We start from the raw sequence: 22,626 nt of genomic DNA on the forward strand, positions 1-22,626 counted from the left end.
GGGGGGTTTTGGAAAACACGTTGAAAAAATAATCTGAAAACCCGTGGCAAGTTGTGCGGCATGTTACACTGAATCGTGCATGCAGTAATAGCTACCTTACGATACACATTTGCAGTTCGTGCAGATTTTTGGTAGGAAATAGGAAAAGTAGCGAGTAACCGTTTGCGTAACTACGTAACCCCGCCCCGACTTTTCTCTAACTTGTTTTGTCTTTTTGTTTGTATCACTGTAATGTGTGTGATGTTCGGGTGTATTGCAGTTATGTGACGATGGGCATAGATCTAGGCAACCTTGCCGCTCTCAGGACATTTCGAGTCCTCCGAGCCTTGAAGACTGTCGCTATTGTACCAGGTATGCTTAGAGTATAGAAGTGGAATTGTAGACGCAAATACATAGTAGTTTTAGACGACACTTGTCGCGATCGTTGTGTACGTTTTTCTTCCGTATCATCACACATATCTCACTGCAGCTTCTAACGCTCTTCGTATCGCCATTCCGTTTGTCACCCGATATTTTTACAGTACACGTTCGGTCCGACATTTATCCCGACGAATCTGATTTCCTTTACGCCGGTTTGCTTCTTCCTCGTTTGTCCTTGTTTTCATTTTTTCCAATCCTGATCGCGAAACCCGGACCAGCGAACTCGATGCACGAAACTGCTTTGAAACGTGGATGGAAACGGAGAAAACTTGATTGCGTATCATATTACAGACAATTTATCGTGAGAAATATGATTCCGATGATCTCACGTGTTCCATTTTTCAGAGGAAGCTGCAGGTTGCATCGAACTAGTCTCTCATCTGAATATGATATCAGACAACTTTTCATGTCGCTATCCATCCAATCGCGACGCTCTTCCCCCTCGTTTAAAATTATATTTTCCGAAAAGTATACCCGTTTCGCATTTCGCACTTTATCCATACGCCTGCCTCGATATTACCATCTCTCTCTCTCTCTCTCTCTCTCTCTCTCGCACGACAAGCTGATCGGTACTTCTCCAGGTTGCCGCCAATGTTGTCGCATATCTCGCATTACGAATCTACTGTCATTCTGTTCTCCTTTTCTAGGTCTGAAAACCATTGTCGGCGCTGTGATAGAATCCGTGAAGAACCTGCGCGATGTGATAATCCTGACGATGTTCTCCCTCTCCGTCTTTGCGCTGATGGGCCTTCAGATTTATATGGGGGTCCTCACGCAAAAATGTATAAAGAACTTTCCTGAAGACGGCTCCTGGGGTAATCTCACCGACGAAAGTTGGGTGCGATTTGTTAGTAACGAAAGTAAGTGGCGTCTCGCGACTATTTATTTCGTGTGAACTTAATTCAAAAGTCGAAATATATTAAAAAGAAGCCTAAACGTCATCTGAGAGATTTAAGCTTTAGTTCTCTTCGCGATATTTATTTTCCAAACGGTTCAATAAAATTTTCAAAGTATAATTAATAATTTCGATCGTCTCGAAGATATTTCAATAGTACACCTTTAAACATAATCTGTGTGTAGGAAGGCAAAATGGGGATTTGTGCTAATTGGTTGTTTAAAAATAATGAAGTATTCTTTAACTTCAAAAATTAACTTGATACCCGACTATTAAATTATACATTGGATATTATTAAATTATTATTTCTCCTACGCAGCTAATTGGTACATGGACGAAGCTAAAAATATACCCTTATGCGGAAATTCATCGGGGGCGGGGTAAGTGACAATTCGCTTGAGAGTTCGCTTTCACTTATGATCTCTTATGATAATATTATCGATTGAAGCGAATTTAAGATTAGTGTCTCAAGAGAGAGGCAACGTTAGTGAAAAGAGTTCTTCTTCAAATATCATGTTTGCGATACGAACGATATGAAAAGAATATAAAAGATGATGTTCCCCGAATATAGGCAGTGCCTTCCCGGGTACACGTGTTTACAAGGATTCGGCGCTAATCCGAATTATGGTTACACGAGCTTCGACACTTTCGGCTGGGCACTGCTCTCCGCCTTTCGTCTTATGACTCAGGATTATTGGGAGAATCTATATCAACTGGTGCTAAGATCGGCCGGACCGTGGCACATGCTCTTCTTCATCGTCATCATTTTCCTCGGATCTTTCTATCTCGTTAACTTGATTCTCGCTATTGTCGCGATGTCGTACGACGAGTTGCAGAAGAAAGCCGAAGAGGAGGAGGCCGCCGAGGAAGAAGCTATGAGGGTAAGCGATCGCAAAGTCGAAACTCTTTGTAAATGTTCAGACTTTTCAACGAACTTTTCAACGATTGATGAAAAATCTTTCGTTATTAGGTTATATCTTTCGAAATTAGGTTTAAGACTCACGAGTATTGGTAGAATCGATATGATTGGGTACTTTCCAACATTAATGATACAAGTCGACACAAGTATCGTTTTGTCGTCCCTGTTGAATGCCAAAAGAAAGAGAACGACATTTGTGTTGACTTGCGTCACTAAATGGAAAGCACTCGTTAACGTTAACAGGAAGCCGAGGAAGCTGCACTGGCAAAGGAGAACAAGCTCGCAGCGCAGGCTGCGGCGCGAGAAGCCGCGGCCGCGGCTGCGGCAGCGGCCGCCGCCGCGGAGGAAGCTGCGGATCAGATCGTCAAGTCCCCGTCAGACTTCTCGTGCCACAGCTACGAACTGTTCGTCGGCCAGGAAAAGGGCAACGACGACAACAACAAGGAGAAGATGAGCATACGTTCGATCGAATCTGTCGGCGACCAGAGACACATCAAGCAAATTAACAACAATCACAGCGCTGCCAATAAAGTGCGGAAAGTCAGCGCCGTAAGTATCCGATTGGACGATATACGTATTATATATACATATATATACACATATATATATATATATATATATATATATATATATATATATATACATACGTATCGACTTTTCTTTACGCGTCAGTTTGACGTAATGTCTCGTGTTGGCCCTGTTATCAACCTTACGATCCTCCCCTCCCCCCCCCGACCTCGCTCCTATGAGAGCAATTTGTGCGAGGCTATTCGATCCGACTCGACTCGTCGATGCTCTACGATTGGACTCACGAAATTCGGAATAAGCTTTCGTCTGTCAGTACGAAATCATCGCTCTCCGGAGTATAGGACTTGGATGGTGATGTATTTATTGGCCCGGCTGACACGAAGGAACTTCTTAGGTTATTAGGGCGAATGCAAATCTAGGCAATTAGGCGAACTTGGTAATAACTGACTGCTGCTGATACGCATGTATCGATGCATGGATAATCGAAAGTCAAATACATCCTTCCTAATCAATTCGCGTATTAAGAAAATATAGGCGCAATCGAATCGGGGTATAAGTGCCTAGCATACCTTGACACCTCTTAATCACGATGTTTTTGATACACAGCGAAAGGAAAAACCGCGACGAGTCGAGCCTTCCCGCAACATCCGCCGCTCTGTAGCATGCTTGGCGTGTATTAAATGTCTCAAAAAAGTCTGCCAACTTAGGATTATTATATGGAAAATTTTTTTTATCTAGATCTTTATTAAATGTAAAAAAAGTGGATGTCAAAAAATTGGAATTCTTTATATGTAATTAATAATTAATTTTAATGAGATTTTGCTCTAACTAATCGGCAAATTTTTGACAGGAAAACTGGCAATTTCGTCTATCAAATTATTCATATACATCTTTTTTGGGACTTGCTGCGTATATTAAGTAACGACCCTCTTGAATAGGTGGCTTTACGCATAGAATCTGTTACCCTCTCGTTGATCATTCGCCCTAGTTATATCGTAAATATAGTTTCAACGTGTCGAATATCTTCGATCCTGCGATTGCGCGGAACAGTGGATTTCGGCCGTATAACGACGGCGTATACCGAAACATACGTTTCAATCCAGAGCCATGCATGCAGCGAAGTATATGTTTCTTTTTTAGTCTATGATTAATAGCAAGCGGAGATACGAAATACATCGGCCTAATATCGATACTTGAGAAACGTTTTATTTGCCTGACGCACCAAAAATTTTCGTGGACTAATTTTCCAATAGATTTCTCTTTACCTGACGAGATATGCAAGTCTCGAGTTAACGTGAAAGATTAGTTAATAATATTTTCTTCAAATACATTAATGTACATCGCTCTAATTGATCGCTGTAATTAGATCACGGACCGCCGATCTTCGTGTCTCTATACACACTAGATCCTTACTAGATTCGTGATTTCTCTCCCTACACACTACGAATAAAATGTTCTTTTCTCTTCTTTTCTCTTTCTCTTTCCCCTCCCCCCCCCCCCCCACTGTCCACAATTGTATTATGTGTGCTTCTGCAAATGTTGTGTGATACTCCATACCTATTTCGAGTGCCTCGTTGGTGTACACATTAGACCACGTTACGAGCCGTTTGGTAGGAGATATCTTTTCTTGTTTTTTTCTTAAGGTCCCTCGCGCCGCTAATGGCCAGTTTACTTATGCCTACCAGGAAAGCCTGCGGAAGGTACGTGTGTCACAACGTGTATCTGTCAGCACCGACCGTACGTACACTAAATAGCACCATAGGATCCGATCACGATCTCACGTCATCCTCCGAGACGCCATTCATCAATGCCCCGCGCGTTGCGACTCGCAGTTGTCAGGCATAAATCGCGCATGTTATCACGCGCCCGTTCATCCGCCTCGCTGTATTTCCGTTCCCGAGGAGAAAAAGCATGGATCATCGCCGATGATCGATCGTCTCTTTCGCGACTTAATAATCACCGCGAGACGTTTCATCGAGATGAGTCTCGATCGAGCGATCAATCTTTCCTCTTTTAATTAATTACGACGTCGCGTATCATTGGAAGGAGTTAATTAATTAAACAGTTCACTTGAAAGACCGTAATGCTGCCAAACAGGCAGCCCGTATTACCACTTTGTTAATCAATCGTGTTTCGTAAATAATTAGTTAAAGTAGGAAAACGAGATTGGAACGTTGGAGGATAGCTTCGTTCGAAGAGTCACCCGCCGTGTGCGATCGTCCTGATTTGAATAAATAAATTTTTGTAATTTCTAAAAAGTATCTTCCGTACCGCTTCTCCTCCGCGACCGAGATGGAGACCGTGGCCAAAAATCTATTTCAAACAACGCCATCTCTTCATGCATCACAGCTCGTGACTCTTCAAACGATCCGATTAAAAGCGTTTGCGATAGGTCGCGATCGATTTCGCGCGGGAAAATGTCACGATATCGTCCTAAGGGAATCACCTCGTCGCCAGAGAGGGACAGCGACGAGCCTCTCCGGCCCTCGAGATGGCCCTCGCCTCGGCTGTCGCACGGAAAAGAGGGCCGAGAAACGGAGAGAGAGAGAGAAAAGCGGTGGCCCGCTTTGTTGTAATTTCAGGCGAGCCTGAGCCTACCCGGCTCACCGTTCAACCTGCGCCGCAGCAGCCGTGGCAGCCACCAGTTCACGATACGCAACGGCCGCACCCGATGCTTCGTGCCGCCGGGCGGCGACCGGAAACCCCTCGTGCTGTCGACGTATCTGGACGCCCAGGAACACCTGCCCTACGCCGACGACTCGAACGCGGTCACACCGATGTCCGAGGAGAACGGCACGATCGTGGTGCCGGTGTACTACGCGAATCTCGGTTCGCGCCACTCGTCCTACACGTCGCACGCCTCGCGGCTCTCCTACACGTCCCACGGTGACCTGGCCTTCCCCGGTATCCGTGGCATCGACAGCATCGGCAAGCAGATCACCAAGCAGGAGCAGATCCTCAGGAATAGAAACAACAAACAGACAACGCCGGCCAATGGCCACGTTACGGACACCAATCAGAAGACTTATCTCTTTGTGAGTGGTTTTTTTTTTCTTTTTAATTTGAGAAAGCATATCGATAAAGATAAACAGAAATCTCGATGGGAAATAAACGGGCTTGACCGAAGAGAATATAAAACTTTGTTCGCCCCGTGAAAAGTAGTATATTTTGTAGAATATATTCTTACCAACTTCGATGCGAATTGAAGACACTTTGTAAAAGCCTTAGATATCACTGTACAAAGATTCGAACAACAATGGCGAAGTATAGCGATCTGTTTAAGGATATTGCAACTATTAAAAATTTTCAGGAAACCGAAGAAGATCCCATGGGCAAGACCAAGCAACAAGACAATCCGTTTATCGAGCCGTCTCAGCAGCACACCGTGGTTGACATGAAGGGTGAGATTGCAAAATTGCAAACTAGTTAACGAACAGCTCCGAGGCTGTCTCAAGCAATCAAACTTACTTCGATCCTATCATTCTTGCGCAGATGTAATGGTGCTGAACGACATAATCGAGCAAGCTGCCGGTCGCCAGAGCCAGACGCCGGAACAAGGAGGTAATGTCGTGCCCCTTCCTGCATCTCTCTCTCTCGCCAAGTTTCCTCAAGTTTCTTTCTCCAGTTTCTACTTTCTGTTCATCTCCTATCGCAAATGTATATATATATATATATATATATATATATATATATATATATATATATATATCTTGTCTATCGTGTGATGAGCATCCTGCCGTTCGATGTACAGTGGTGTGGTTTTTAAAATCTCTCGTCATACTACTCCCTTGCGTTGATATACTGTTTTGCTGGACATTTCTGGGCCGCGTGCCTTTGTATATAGTAGAACGATTAAGTCTCATCTTTAATTTTCATCCCAGCTGACGCAGCTAAAACTACCCTCGTGTTCCTTATACGTTATACTTTTGTTTATGATTGAGCATGGCGTGTAAATTGATGCGGTTCGCTACATATGATGGATCGACACACGTCTTACCGATTGCTAAGCAGAACAAGCATTTAAATGGCGAATGTAAAAAAAAAAAAAAAAGAAAAAAAAATGCAGGACATTGTCTACTCCGAGCAGCGTGATGCGACGAGAAAAACAATGAGACACGATTGCGGCCCGCGGGCCCTTGAGGGCGGTTTGTGAGAGCATTTTTTGGGGAAACAGAGTTTGCTCGTTTCCTGCGATGTGACACAGATTACCACCTTCGCCGCAGCTGCACGATCCTGGTCGCTTCATGTTTCGACTTTTTTTCGGATTATCTCAATCATCGATATAAGCCGTAAAAATTTGAACATACGATATAAACCTTCAAAAAGTATATATAGATAGTATATTATCTTAGATAAAAGTAATTAAAAGATTATAAAATATTAATATTATCGAAGATTAATGTGAAATATTAATTTAAATATTAAAAGAATATAATATTTAGAATGAATAGAAATATTTTTGAAAGATATATTTTGAAAAAAATTGTATATTTATTTTTTATAATATTCTATAATATTCTTTTATTCTCATCGATGATTGGGAAATCTTGTTTATTTTTCATTTCCGATATGAAACTGCTGATTTTGGTTAATCTTTCGATATTTTTGCACCTGCATTATATTGAAGAGCACTATCGTGTTTATCTCGGGTGCACAAACAATCAGACCAGATCAGCATATTCCGAAAACAATACTAATATACAATATTTTCACCGGCACGTTTTTGCAAAAAATATTTAATTACTTATGATTCATAGTTTCGAATATTTTTGTACGTAAGCACTTTCTCTGTACCGCGTGAACAGTTTTGTTCACGTAAACATCCGCGTGATTCGCAAAATGGATTATTTTCCTCATAATCAACGCATAAAACCACCGTTTTATTTAAGAAATATATATAGCCATGTGTATCGCTTGTTAATTGTATTTCATTGTAAAATGTTTAAGTTTGAAAGGATTTCGCGTGATTACGTTTATGTTCGATTATCATTAATTGCTTATATTGTTACAATGGAACATTTAATCTTTTCGCCGTAAAATATTCCTTTAAAAATGAAATTATAAGCAAAATTTATACTTCCCAAATTTGATATAACTTGTATCATTATAATTTTACTGATTTTAATGATTACCGATTTTAAACAAAAAGAAAGATAATGAAATAGTATGACTCTTTTATGTGGCGAAAGTATTAAAATAAATCTTATTTTTTGTGTGTACACAAAATATAATAATTGTAATTATTAATGTTGAGTTGGCGCGCATGTTTTAATGTAATTACATTATTTCAAAGTTCAAAGCACATTATTCGCGTCGCTGATGCACGATATTTGTTTAAATTTCGTCATTTTTCAGTTTTATACTGGCGATTTGCGTGAATTTGCATATCGTACGAGATACACCAAGATTATTGTATCAAATTGTATAGTCAGTCAATTTTTATAAATAAAGTATTCATAAAATTACTTCCTTTTTATTTGTAAAATGTAGTGATATTAACGGTATATATAAATATATATATATATTAAGAAAAAGAACTAACATTAAAAAAAAAATCTTTTAATTTTTATAAATGTTAAGTACGTTCATTCAGATTTACGCGTCATCATTCGGTGTGTGCGTGTCTACCAACGCATTTTTAATTTTACCACGCCTGCCTGCTTTTTGCTTGCCTGCCTGCCTGTAAATACAATCTGTGATCTCGAAGAATGAGCCTGACCAAAGAAAAACCTCTTTCCCCAAAAAGAGTGGTGCCAGACAAAATTACTAACGCGCGTTACAGTTTCGACCTATTACTTTCCGACAGACGACGATGAAGAACCTACGTTCAAGGACAAGTTATTGGCCGGAATGTTTCGTTGTATCGACATCTTTTGCGTCTGGGATTGCTGTTGGCTCTGGCTCGAGTTTCAAAAGTACGTGTCCCTGTTGGTCTTTGATCCGTTCGTAGAACTCTTCATCACGCTCTGTATCGTCGTCAATACGCTCTTCATGGCACTGGATCATCACGACATGGACAGAGACATGGAAAGAGTGCTCAAATCTGGCAATTACGTAAGTATATCGCCATACATATCGATATATTATTATAAAAAAATAATATATGTACGTTTAGCCTAAATTACGCCAATTCGATAAATTTATAAATAATTTATAAACTATTATATTAACGATCCAATTTAAATCCTAGTTTTTCACGGCGACGTTCGGCATCGAGGCAACTCTGAAGCTGATAGCGATGAGCCCGAAGTATTATTTTCAAGAGGGCTGGAATATTTTCGATTTTATTATCGTCGCTCTCTCGCTTCTGGAGTTGGGCCTCGAAGGCGTGCAAGGTCTGTCGGTATTACGATCCTTCAGATTGGTGAGTATTATTTCTCTATTGCGCACACTCTTCTATTATTATATCGTGTAATTAATCGAAAATGTGATTTCAGCTAAGGGTATTCAAACTCGCTAAATCGTGGCCTACGTTGAATCTGCTGATCTCCATCATGGGCAGAACGGTGGGCGCGTTGGGTAATCTGACGTTCGTATTGTGCATCATCATCTTCATCTTCGCCGTGATGGGTATGCAGCTCTTCGGCAAGAACTACGTCGACCACGTCGACCTCTTCCCGGATGGTGATCTACCCAGATGGAACTTCACCGATTTCATGCACTCATTCATGATCGTTTTTCGAGTGTTGTGCGGAGAGTGGATCGAGTCTATGTGGGACTGCATGCTGGTCGGCGACGTTTCTTGCATTCCATTCTTCTTAGCCACCGTCGTCATCGGTAATTTGGTCGTAAGTACAAAGGCGAAAATCTTTCACCAGTGGCATAAGTTTTCACGAGTTGATACGACAAATTATTTCGTTTATCGATTAACGATTAATCGTTGTTAATGTTTTCAAATAGGTCCTGAATCTCTTCTTAGCTCTGTTGCTGAGCAACTTCGGTTCGTCGAATCTGTCAGCCCCGACTGCGGACAACGACACGAACAAGATCGCGGAGGCGATCGATCGAATAGCCCGTTTCATTAAGTGGATCAAGCGAAATATCCTTGCTTTTGCTAAGTTGATGCGAGCCAAACTCACCAATCAGATATCCGATCAGGCGCCAGGTGAGGGACCGTCCAACAGTTGGAAAGAAGGTTTATATCCAATCAGATCGCTTGCTGTGCGCTGTGTAGTTCGTGGCACTGTCTTTCAGTTTTTGCTTTACACTTCTTTCACACGTTTTGCTGGTGCCAGTCGGCGATGTAGTAGATCGCACGCGATAATGAAAATTAAATTGACGAATTAAATTGACAAACGAGACGGACGAGATTTGATCGTGTGATCATTTGTGTTGCTCTTATTTCTACATTTTTTTATTTATTTTATATTATATGCTTTAAAGTTTTTCATTGATTTGTTTGTAATATTTGCTGTCGGTTATAATGAAAAAGCTTACGAAACGTGTGTGCGTACGTTGACTGGTACATTCGATTTATTATGCAGACTCCTTAAATTTTACTTAGTTCGCTATTATGCTCCGTTAAAATTATCATACATTACATTATTGTAACGATGTAATTTACAATTTAATATTTAATATTTAAATTAATTACAATTAGCTCGCGGGAGTATAGCTACATTTTTTATTCAGTAATTTTTGAAAAGAAGAAAAAAGAGAATCGAAATAGTTTAATGCACGGTGGATTTAATCGCAAATTAAGTTTTGTTTCGCTGATTAGCTGCCTGGCAGTTATACGTTGCTATGCATTTTATTTGAGAAACACATTTTACTACGTAACTTCTAATGGTGATGAAGTTCGTTCAAGATGCGAATTTATTATTAAGCAGAATTAGACATACATATACATAAGAAATCGTATGATACGTGCCGCATTTTTTCTACTCATAATTTCTGTTTATAACAAGCGCTTGTAAATTTTCCTGATTAAAAAGATCTCATATAAATTAATTTTAATTGTTTTTTTTATATGAAATTTCTTTTTACATGAATATTTTAATATGAAAGAAGTGCTTAGACATCGTGTGCAATTTTTTAAATACATATATCGGGAAAAATTTAAATCTCAAAATACGTTAAGCAATTTTTAAATATCTTTGATGTTTAAAATATGCTGATTTGGATGATAATCTAGAGAGCAACGCGTTCCATTCCGATGAGTTTAGATGTTGTACAACTACCATCGACGAAATTAATGTCAAACGTGTCAAATGCGGCACGTGTCACATGTAAAGTGAACTCTACGACTGATCATTGAAACACATCAAATCATTGAAACACATCATCTTGAACTGGATCGGGTCATTGGTGCCACTGGACATGAATGATACCATGTACGACTGCATGCAAACAATGTGATCACGTTACTAATTTGAGCTGATTCCTCAATTCATGTTGGGAATCGCGACGGAAAACAATCGCGCGCGCGCGTGTGTGTGTGTGTGTGTGTGTGTGTGTATGTGAGAGAGGGGCTTGTATATACGCGGCGAATGAATTTTTTTCGTACAGCGCGTTTTTCAGCGCGTTCCGACTTGTTTTCCGATACGAATTTCCTAATAAGGGCGGGTTAGAGATTTTGTATGACTGTGCAGATGGGATTGATCGCGATGGGGACCTAGATCTTGCAGATGGAGAATTGGACGCATACAGAGACAAGAAGAGCGCCAAAGAACTTAATCAACTTGAAGTTGCCATTGGCGACGGGATGGAATTTACCATTCATGGTAAGCGTATCGGCAATGAAAGTATACCCCTTCTTCAATAATTACAATAATAATAGATCTTTCCTTTGTTTTACGAGGGATTTATATAACATGAGGAATTTTTATAACTGAGATATTACATAATGTGTCGAATTACATATGGTACATAAAATAATAAAAAAATATTTATTTAAAATAATTTTTGAAAGACTATTTCGGAAAATCGGAAACAATTCTCTTCATGATAATTAATTAAAAAATAAGGAATAAAATATATAAATGTGAAAAGAACGTTATGTCAGTTATTTTTTTTTTTTTTTAAGATTTAGATTTAGACATTTCTTCGTGCATTTGTTCGATTTTGAAAAGTAAAAAATAATAATAATATATCAAATTTTATTCCCTTTCCGAAGGAGATTTGAAGAACAAACTGAAGAGAGGCAAGTTATGCATGAATAATACAAAAGTTATCGCGAATTCAATAAACCACCACGATTATAGATTGGACAACGATTATATCAATCAGAACGAGGATGACACTATCAGGTTAATTAAATCTTTCATAAATTGCTAACATATCTTATGTAATATTAAGTGCGTGCCTTATTCAATTATCTTTTTAATAGTAACAAATCGTATGGCAGTCACAAAAACCGCGCATTTAAGGATGAAAGTCACAAAGGCAGTATGGATTCGCTAAATGGCGAAGAGAAGAAAGATGCGAGCAAAGAAGATTTGGAACAAGAAGAAGGTAAACTTGACAGTTATCTAGCTTTGCAGAATTTTTCAAAAATTTGAAAAAAAAATTGGCAGACAGCGATCGCAAATTAGAAAGAGATTTTTATCATCGAACGTTTCAAGTTAATAAGTGAAATTATCTTCACTTAGATCTAGAAGAGGAAGGTGAAGAAGGAGACGAACTTGACGAGATAATAATACATGCGGATGAAGATCCTTTGCAATCAAATTACCCCACCGATTGCTGTCCAGAAAATTGTTACAAAAAGTTTCCATTTCTGGCCGGTGACGACGATGCTCCGTTTTGGCAAGGCTGGGCGAACTTGAGGTTAAAGACCTTTCGGCTAATCGAGAACAAGTATTTCGAGACTGCCGTTATCACCATGATCCTTCTAAGTAGCCTGGCCTTGGTAAGATTGTTATTTTATTTTTTTATTAAATACGAAATATATTTGGGAAGCGATCTAATGAACGAAATCGGATGGTTTACAGGCTTTGGAGGACGTTCATCTTCAACAACGACCTATCCTACAGGACATATTATATTACATGGACCGAATATTCACTGTGATTTTCTTCATCGAGATGTTGATCAAGTGGCTGGCTCTAGGATTTAGAAAGTATTTTACAAATGCCTGGTGCTGGCTCGACTTCATCATCGTCATGGTAAGTCATATATCTCTTTCTTCTTCTCCGATATCTTATCCCCATTATTAAAAATAAAAATATTTCATTTTGTACAACGTGTGCAATTGAGTGCGACTATCAAAAAATAAGTAATGATGTCGATTCGAAATTCTGATGACTTGAACGCTTGGGATTAAAATTTTGAAACAATAAAAGATCGATTGCACACTTGGCAAATAATTCACGAGAGAATCTTGTTAATCTCGAATGACTTCGAATCGATCATTCGCTGTATCATCTTCGCGTTTTATTTATTTCGGAAAAATTTGTCGCTTCGAAGAATCACAACACACGATAATCGTAATATATCTCTTATCGATGACATGTCATTTGATCCTTTGTTGAAGACAAGTCGAAGTCATCCATGATACGATGATATGATGAATGCAGAAAAATGTATCTATCCGTGCTTCGATAATGAAAATTTAGATATATTTATGGAAATTAAATATATTTCGTGATAAAACAATCTCTTAGATATTATATTTAAATATTTAATATTTTAGTTAAAATCAATGGAATCGAAGCACGAGTAATATTTTTCTCCGAAACTTTATGCGCAAAAGAAAGATCTCTCTCTCTCTCTCTCGTTCTTCATTTTATTTCCCTATCTCCTTCTTTTTCTTTCTCCTCTTTCAACTTTTGATCAACTAACTGCCGATGTGCGAAGCAATATGGGGAGCCGAGAGCGTCGAAGCTTCCGGTGGATTTCTCTTAATCGCCATTAAGTATTATTGTATAAGAACTGAACGTATATTATGCCCCGTCTGATAAATGTTTGATGAAACTAGCTATCACTGATCAACTTGGGCGCTATCTGGGCTGGCGCAGCCGACATCCCGGCCTTCCGTTCCATGAGAACACTAAGGGCCTTGAGGCCTTTACGAGCAGTTTCACGGTGGGAGGGCATGAGAGTAAGTCATCGGTCGACGAGGACTTAAGCGAATAATAATGCAAAGAAAGCCTGATTCGGCCTGTTATCGCAACGACGTTTGATGGATCGTACGGAGCTAACGGATCGATCACGTTACCATGACAGCACGTTTAATTTGTCCGCCGCGCGGACCTCCGATTGACGAGGGACTGCCGGTTTTGCATGGGTTGCTCCTTTCTCTTTGTCTCTCTCTATCTTCCTCTCTCAAAGTAGTGACGGTGATATCGTGACGGTAAATCGAAAACGAGCCGAGACACGTTGAAGTCGTTTTACGGGATCGAAGGTTTAAGCGTTGACTCATAGCCGATAGCAGCATTAATAAAGAAAATTATTTATTCCCGATGCTGCAAGATACTTCTATATTTTCTATATTTGTTTATACACGCGTTATATCTATACTTTCTCTCTAAATCGGCTTTTAATCAATCGAAGTTAGTTGTACTTTTAAATATATTATTTTCTTTTTTCACAATTCGCTATAAACAATAAAAACTACGAGCGGAAAAAGAATAAGCAGCGCTTATTGATGTTGACTGGCGGTCAGGGTGAGAATCAGCGATTCTTTAAAACAAGCTCGATATATCTCGACTCGATTCCGATCGACTGTGGATTCAGTGATTTAGATAGAGTAATACGGTATCGATCCGTTGGACACGGTACGAGGCTTCGGCTTTGAAATATCCGTTGTGAACGAGGTGAAAAAAAGAAACGGGAATTTTAAGGGGCTAAAGTGGGAAAGACAGCTACAGCGAGGGTAGCTTGTTTTATGGTGTACTATGGTGTACTATGGTGTGCTTATACCGATGTGCAGAGATACACTGACGTCTCTACTTGGTGTCTGCACTGATACCTGGAGTCATTGTCGTATATTACTAGCTAAAGTCGCCTTATGTACGCCTTTTCTAAGAGTCTCTTGGTACCAATGATCGTTGTGCAAAAAATCGAATATTTATATACATGATATATATATATATATATATATATTACATATGAATATGCTTTTTGTGTAGTGTAAAAACTTCCTCGTATATGCGTGTGTGTGGATGTGCGCGCGCGTGCAATGTTACGTGCGTCTACGCGCGCAATATGTAATATGTTTATCAAAATCTTTGTCGGAAAATATCGCGACGCTTCATTGCAAATTTGTTTTTTTATCCTTATCTCAGCAAATAATCAAAAGAGCAAATCTAATTTCTTCGTCTTGATTGGAATAATTCTTTTATTCGCCTAACATATTGTACTAACGTACTAACGTGCTTTTGCATTTGCAGCTTTGCAACCGAAATTAAAGTAAGAACCGTATGATGCGTCGCGATCGCAAGTATGACAAACCTTTTCGTCTGTTTCAGGATGCAGCCGATAGTACTTGCTCGTATAACGATCCCTACCGAGCTGTTTGTCGTTCTATCTATTTCTGTTTCTGGTTTTGTGTGTGTGTGTGTGTGTGTGTGTGTGTGTGTGTGTGTGTGTGTGTGTGTGTGTCTATATATCAATACATGTGTATCTCTCCACGTATACGTGTAAAAATATATATATATGCACATACACACAGTCATGTATATCTCCTGATTATTGTTAATTGCTATATGTGCCGTACCTGGAATCTATTGTCTCTATTTCCCTTCTTTATATAATTGTCGTATTATACTAATGTAGTTCTCTGTTCTGCAAGTACTGTTACGAAAAATTTCTTACGGCTTTTAAACCAATATTTCTAGAAGATATTTTTTAGAAAGATTTTTTTTTTTTTTTTAATTCACTTTTAAAGCAAACAAATAATCTTCGTAATGCGTTAACTATTATTTAGATTTTTATAGATTTTCGTAATAACAAAATACTTTAAATATTACGATTAATGATAAAATATGACTATTAATGCTTTTTAAATATTGTATTATTTAAATTAATATTTAAATATTATTCTTGAGATTAATTTTCTTATATAAACTTTACGAAAGTAAATTTTCTTGGCAATATTAGAAGCGTGAATTTTACGAAACAAAATATAAAAAAGAATCTTATTTTCGCGATATTATGTTATCTGCTGAATATGACACATTACGTTTTTACATGAGTTTTACATGAGTTGAAAGTGGCAGTACTTATGGAAGAGTAATATAATAATGTACATATAAATATATACATATATATATATATATATATATATATATATATATATATATATCTATAGATCTAGAGAAATATCGAGGCTCTCTACAGATCGACAGCCCCTCGAGTTGTGTCTTTGTACAGATATATCCAAATGTCTTGATCCGTCGAGGAGTTGAAGGAATGCAGTAATACGTCGATCTCGTCTACTTTTGACTTCCTTCCTCCCCTCTTTCTTCATCCCGGCCTCATCCCTATATCCGTGAATCGTTGGAATTGATCAAGTTTACCACGTCTGTCTACCTCTCGCTGTGATTCGCTCTCGTTTCTCGCTCGCAGGTATCGCTCATTAACTTCGTAGCGTCGCTCTGTGGCGCTGGCGGGATTCAAGCCTTCAAAACAATGCGGACCCTAAGGGCCCTAAGGCCGCTCAGGGCGATGTCTAGAATGCAGGGGATGCGGGTATGTAGCCCACCGTCTCAGCAGACCTTGTCGTTTGCTCTACGTCTGCCGTAGACAAGACGGCAGAGTCGAACCCCCATGTTTAATCCCTTCAACATTCGGGGAGTATAACAAGTGTTTCTTGATATTATATAATTATCATATCCTCATCAATTTTACATCGAAGGGATTTTATATCGGGAAAAATATTTTTTTATACGAATATCTATTTACGATATCGTAAATGAGTTTTTTTACTTCACTTGAACTTGACTTATGTAAAGCATAAAATACATTTCAAATTGTAATGTTATAGAAAATTGACTAAATCTATATCGTGGAGAAATTAAATTTGTTCAGATATAAAAAGTAATTGCGGAAAATATATAGAATTAATTACGATTTTAAAGTTTTTATTGATGATAAAACGAATTTAATTCAAATACAGATATTTTGAAATAATCATTTAATTTATAATTTCTAAAACGGAATTTCAACTATGCAATTAATTAATAAATTTATGAAATTTAAAAAAATATTTTCGAATTTCTAAGAATTAGGGAAAAATTTATTGTAATGTATTTTAAAAAATATAGAAAAAATTTCGCCAATTAAATTACGTAACTTTTTTTCTCATAATAATGTGTTATCTTAATTCATCAAACTATCGCTGTTATAAATTAATTTTTATTTATACTCATTTAATAAAATGTTATTATATTATCATCATTTCTCTTTTTCTCATGTAAACAATATCGATACGTGTATTTTATCTGACTAAATTATTACAACGATTAAGAACATTAATCATCAAATTGTAGAAAATCAAAACTCATTATTATTTCTCTTTTCTATTATTCGGTCAATTGTGTTTATTAAGAGTCTATATCATTGTCAAGTATTTTAATATGGAAAATTACCTCCATACTTTTTAATATGTATGAGTTAAATACCCGACTTTTCAAATATTTCTTATTGTTGTCTGTATTTATTTCTAATTTTTTTTTTTTAATATTTTTGACTATACATAACGTATAGGATCAAAATTATTACAAATTTTATAACATAAATACAAATATATAATGGCATCTTTTATGTCAAAATTTTATCTTCGTAGAATATAAGCATTTACATAAAAAAAAAATAGTTTGAAAAGAAATAATTGTAATGTAAAAGTTTGGAAAATCTGCCACTCGACATTGCCGACTCTTAATAAACTGCAAAATTGGCGGTCTGGAATCGATGGAAACTCAATATTACTCGATATAATTCATTTTTTCTTGTTGCACGGGAACATGCTAAAATAGAAGCAATCGCGAATGCACGGCAGAGCTTAGAAAATGCGAATGCGTGAAGCAGCGCGTAGATAATTCGCCCATGATCAATCAACACTACACCAATCGAAAGACACTCTTCATATAGAAATACGCGCTTATTTATTACATTGATACACTAATTGTACCATCCTATCTTTACCAAAAAAAAAAATATCCTTTCTATAAAGTTCTTTTGAACGCGAGGATTGGGATGAAACATCGCGTATGTCTGATTTTGCCTTACTGATAATAGAACGTGTGATTAGCGGTGATTACACGGTCATTCCAGAAGCTCGACGTACACATACAGAAATAAATCTCTATTCATATCGCATTTAGGATTAAATATGACTAAAGAGGTAAGATAAATTTTTGAAATCCGAAATCGGATACCAGTATGGACGGTCGAATATGCGATATGAGTATACAAAGGGATACTTTGTTCTCATCTCTCACATAGAGTAGCGAAGGCTCGCCTTTTATAATAATCACAACGAATCTCCTCGCAAATACTCATACTTATATCACATACTCGCAACACAAGGTCGCTGAGACACTGGGTTGTAGTGATTACTGTCATGCCCACGCCCTGACACTTCTATTTTACAGTAGCTCGCTGCAAATCGCTCCTCGGAGCGTTCAGTATTTTATTTCTTACCTTTTGCTTTTGCACGAGACCACGAAGGTAGCAGGTTTCTCCCTGAATTTATATGTTTCCTAGTATCTACAATTACGGATTCGTATGGAAATCTAAAAAAAAAAGAAGCTAGTAAAACGAATTTGCGTTTCACGAAAATACTTCTGGGAAACATATTAATCACGCGGATCGCGAAAGTTATCTAGAGTTCTCAGTTGCTCCTCTTCTTTTCCAAAAATTATATACTGAATGTCCTAGAGAGGAGGAAAGGTGCTAAATTTATTTAAAAAAAAGAAAAAAGAAAAAGGATTCATGGCTAGATTTCTCGTCATTAAAGATCGTAGTGATTATTTTTCGAACGAAATTAGAAAAGATAAGGTATTTTATTTAATTATATATAAGCTGCATAATTTGGCTTGCTTATTAATGTTTGATGTTTAAAGAGCCGCTTAGTCAAATGTTGATATAACTTAGGATGAGGAAACATTCGACAAATACGCAAACAGTCTAAGAATGAGAGCTCGCGCTATTCGTATATATACTTTTTGTGGGATATTCTGTATATAAATTACTTAGACGTAGTATTTGCAACTGGATTGTTTCATAAACGTGAAGACCGAATGCTTGCTTGCTTTCGTCGGCTTTTCGTTCGTGCTGTAACTTGCGCTTGCTTTACATGTTGATCTTGCCTGTGACTACTTTCTTTAGTACACCCAAATATAAAATTTGTATAATAGATATAAATTACACAATGCGAGTATCATTCACAATCAATCAAAGTCACAATTATATTGATTTAATTATATTAGTTATGTAACTTCACATTTAAATTACATACACTAATGAAAGTTCTAAATCACCACCAATAATGATTCGTGCATTATAAAAAAAACATTCAATAATATTTTTCTATTGATAAGAAAGAAAAATGTTTTGGTATGTAAATCAAGAATCGGAAAGTATTTCAAATTTCTCTATTCAAGTTCTACTTTATTTAGTACTTATCTGTTTGTATTGTGAAACGATTATATGTTTTGTTTTAATTCGATCAATTAAGGCTACTTATTCAAAAGCATTTGTAAAGCCAAAGTATTATGCACAGAATAAAGTTACTGCACAGGAATGCTATAAATAAATATTATTTTTCGGTATAAATTTTAGTATAGTTTGCACTAATAATAATTTTTGAGTAAATATTTCTTTATGAGAAAGTTAATTTATAATATATTTTTAATAAAAATAAATCATATTACTTATTTATTAATAAAATAATACTTTGTTCCAAAAATCATTAAAAATTTATAATCGTAAGTTCCTTTAGAATTATAAATCTTATTAGAAAGAGGACCCATAAAAATTATTTTTATTTGCATAAAAAAACGATATAGAATAGCTATATTATTTTCAATAAATAAATTCGCGTTTTTGATCCTATTACAAACACATTGCGTATAATGCGTAACACAGTCGCATAGTTGAGCATATATAAATGCATAGATGCAGAAATTTTTAATGACGTTACAAATCTGATATCACGTCTAATTAAATTTCGTCTCTCATAGGTAGTCGTTAACGCCTTGGTCCAAGCCATTCCATCCATCTTTAACGTATTGCTGGTATGCCTTATTTTCTGGCTTATATTCGCTATCATGGGGGTACAGCTGTTCGCTGGCAAATATTATAAGGTAAATGTATTTTTCAATACACGCATAAATAAAAATCGATAAACGATTTTCAGGAGACAAGTGACGCTCATCACATCTTTTAAATAATTCACACAATTTATTTAAATTTTTTTTTTTAATAAAGAAAATTACCTTTCTAGATTATAAGAATGTTCGTTGGAAAAGCAAATAATATCGTACTATATATTACGCTTCGAATAATTACGTTGCAGTGTGTTGACGCAAACAAGACGACGCTCAGTTACGAGATAATACCGGATCGTAATGCCTGTTTCGCTGAGAATTATACATGGGAAAATTCGCCGATGAATTTCGACCATGTCGGAAAAGCGTACCTGTGCTTATTCCAAGTGGCAACTTTCAAAGGTTGGATCCAAATCATGAACGACGCGATCGATTCCAGAGAGGTGGGTATACAACCCTCATAATTCCCATTTTTTTATCACATTTACATTTACGTTATAACATGTCGGTCATCGTAGGTCGACAAGCAACCGATTCGGGAGACGAACATTTACATGTATCTCTACTTCGTATTTTTCATTATATTTGGATCGTTTTTTACCCTCAACCTGTTTATCGGAGTTATCATCGACAACTTTAACGAGCAAAAGAAGAAAGCCGGCGGATCCCTCGAGATGTTCATGACGGAAGATCAGAAGAAATATTACAATGCCATGAAGAAAATGGGCAATAAGAAACCTCTAAAAGCTATTCCTCGACCGAGGGTAAGTTAATAAATATTAAAGATACTATACATGCATCACACAGAAAGAAACACAGAAACTTTATCTTTCCTTCTATATCTTTTTTTTTATTGAATTTAATATAAGTAGATATAATTGTATTTTCACTATTATATCTACCGTCTATTCAAATATTCAATTTTGATTGTGAATTGAATAATGATGAAAGTAATTATTCATATCTAATCATTTTTCTAATTTCCTATTCCTTTTATTAAGATATATTGATAAATTATTGTAGCGGTTTAATTCATAAATAAATTTCCCACCCGAAAAATAATTCAAATTTATATATTAATTATATAAAAGTTCTATTGATATCATTCTTTTTACATAACTATATTGGGAATTTTTACACATACATATAAATTATATTTGTGTAAATATTGTTAAATAATCGATTTTTATCACGTTTATCATTATATTTTTTTTCTATAAATTTTTGTGCCAATATGCCATTAATACTACTGTATTACTTTTAAATATTAATACTTTTACATAATTGCATTTTAAAAATTTATTACATATTAAATATACACAGATATGATTTATCGAATACTGCATATATCATATTGAGTGAATTTTTTTTAAATTCAAATATTCTCTTAAATCACAATTCCAAAATTTTAAACAAATTAGAGGTAGAATTAATTGATAATAAACAAAATTTGTGCAGATGATTTTAATTTACGAGTCAATAATGTCATGAGCGACACAAAATATACTAATAAATTAACGATGCTGAACGAATGCTGAATAATAATATCTATTTCTGTGTACATGTATTTCTATGTATGTGTATTTTTATATACACACTAAATCAACGCGCGCGAACAGTTATAATATATAGATCATAGTTAAAGTATTTATATTAATTTATCTTAACTCATCTATTTGACGGCAATGAATTTATATGAAACATATTTACTTAATACATATTTGCTTAATTTAATAAAATAAAATTTCAAGTTTTAATTTCTATTTTAAAGATGGCAAATACTTTATATGAAAATATAAATATCCAAGACATAAAAATAATGAAATATATTTTTAATGTTGTACTTATTATCTTAGTAAATTTGTAATTTTATATATTAATAATCATCAAGAGAAAAAAATTTTTAATTCTATGATCTTCTTGATATTTCAGTTTACAAATAAATTTTCTCCAATGTATCTAATATCTTTAATGTAATTATCACAAATTCATTGCCTCCAAATTAAAATAAAAAACTAAGTTGGCACTCACCAATACGATGCGCAGCAGCGGAGTTATAACACAGAAGATAATCTGTAAAATACAAACATATTCAAATTACAAAATCAGAAATAATCAATATTTCAGCAAATAATAATTTTTCACGCATTATATATTCGTGTGATCATTAAATATTTAAGAAAAGAATTAAACGAAAAAAAAAACTTCTTTCAAATGCAAACTTCTATTAAAGATTTAATCAGGAAGAAAAATAATTCGCAATTATTCAGAAATAACTCAAACAATTACAAACGTGTTTAAAATTTTTTGTAAATATTATAGCATGAATATTTTTATATTGTATTATGCAAAATGATGAACAGTGGTAAATGCATCATTTTCGAGACCGATTTCAGGAAAGAAAGAGAGAAAAATAGACATATAAATAAATAAATAGAGAGAGAGAGAGGGGGGAGAGGGAGGGGAATATAATAAATATTAAAAATATAAGTATTAAATATTCACCTCAGGGTTGTTCCGCCGATGCCCGACGCTTCCTAGGCCTCCTCCTCCTCTCAGATTTTTCTCGTCCTCGGTACGATTCCTTTCGGCACAACACACTCGCGAAAATTTAATTCACAATCGCGCGATACTTTTCACACGACACTCCC

General features: G+C 36.2%; 1 protein-coding gene across 22 annotated transcripts in view; it reads left to right on the plus strand.

Moving 5' to 3' along the window:
• The window catches only part of para (sodium voltage-gated channel paralytic), a 49,595-nt gene that overhangs the window by 12,251 nt on the left and 14,718 nt on the right, over positions 1–22,626 (plus strand). For 3 of the 22 annotated variants that reach the window (XM_089075037.1, XM_089075047.1, XM_089075041.1), the window contains 23 exons: positions 260–351; positions 1,068–1,280; positions 1,635–1,695; positions 1,887–2,196; positions 2,478–2,783; positions 4,406–4,462; positions 5,345–5,797; positions 6,073–6,163; positions 6,255–6,323; positions 8,545–8,816; positions 8,953–9,126; positions 9,200–9,550; positions 9,663–9,897; positions 11,354–11,485; positions 11,878–12,010; positions 12,091–12,215; positions 12,353–12,612; positions 12,695–12,868; positions 13,681–13,803; positions 16,272–16,394; positions 19,889–20,011; positions 20,224–20,418; positions 20,494–20,739. In XM_089075037.1, the coding sequence (XP_088931163.1) occupies positions 260–351; positions 1,068–1,280; positions 1,635–1,695; positions 1,887–2,196; positions 2,478–2,783; positions 4,406–4,462; positions 5,345–5,797; positions 6,073–6,163; positions 6,255–6,323; positions 8,545–8,816; positions 8,953–9,126; positions 9,200–9,550; positions 9,663–9,897; positions 11,354–11,485; positions 11,878–12,010; positions 12,091–12,215; positions 12,353–12,612; positions 12,695–12,868; positions 13,681–13,803; positions 16,272–16,394; positions 19,889–20,011; positions 20,224–20,418; positions 20,494–20,739 (4,318 nt within the window). Of the gene's footprint in view, positions 1–259; positions 352–1,067; positions 1,281–1,634; positions 1,696–1,886; positions 2,197–2,477; positions 2,784–4,405; positions 4,463–5,344; positions 5,798–6,072; positions 6,164–6,254; positions 6,324–8,544; positions 8,817–8,952; positions 9,127–9,199; positions 9,551–9,662; positions 9,898–11,332; positions 11,486–11,877; positions 12,011–12,090; positions 12,216–12,352; positions 12,613–12,694; positions 12,869–13,680; positions 13,804–16,271; positions 16,395–19,888; positions 20,012–20,223; positions 20,419–20,493; positions 20,740–22,626 lie in introns of all 22 variants that reach the window. The other 19 variants (XM_089075043.1, XM_089075048.1, XM_089075044.1 and 16 more) reach the window with 16 other exon arrangements.

The sequence above is a fragment of the Pogonomyrmex barbatus genome, unplaced genomic scaffold (genome assembly GCF_055798465.1).
Source record: "Pogonomyrmex barbatus isolate J1 unplaced genomic scaffold, ASM5579846v1 scaffold18, whole genome shotgun sequence".
NCBI lineage: Eukaryota > Metazoa > Arthropoda > Insecta > Hymenoptera > Formicidae > Pogonomyrmex > Pogonomyrmex barbatus.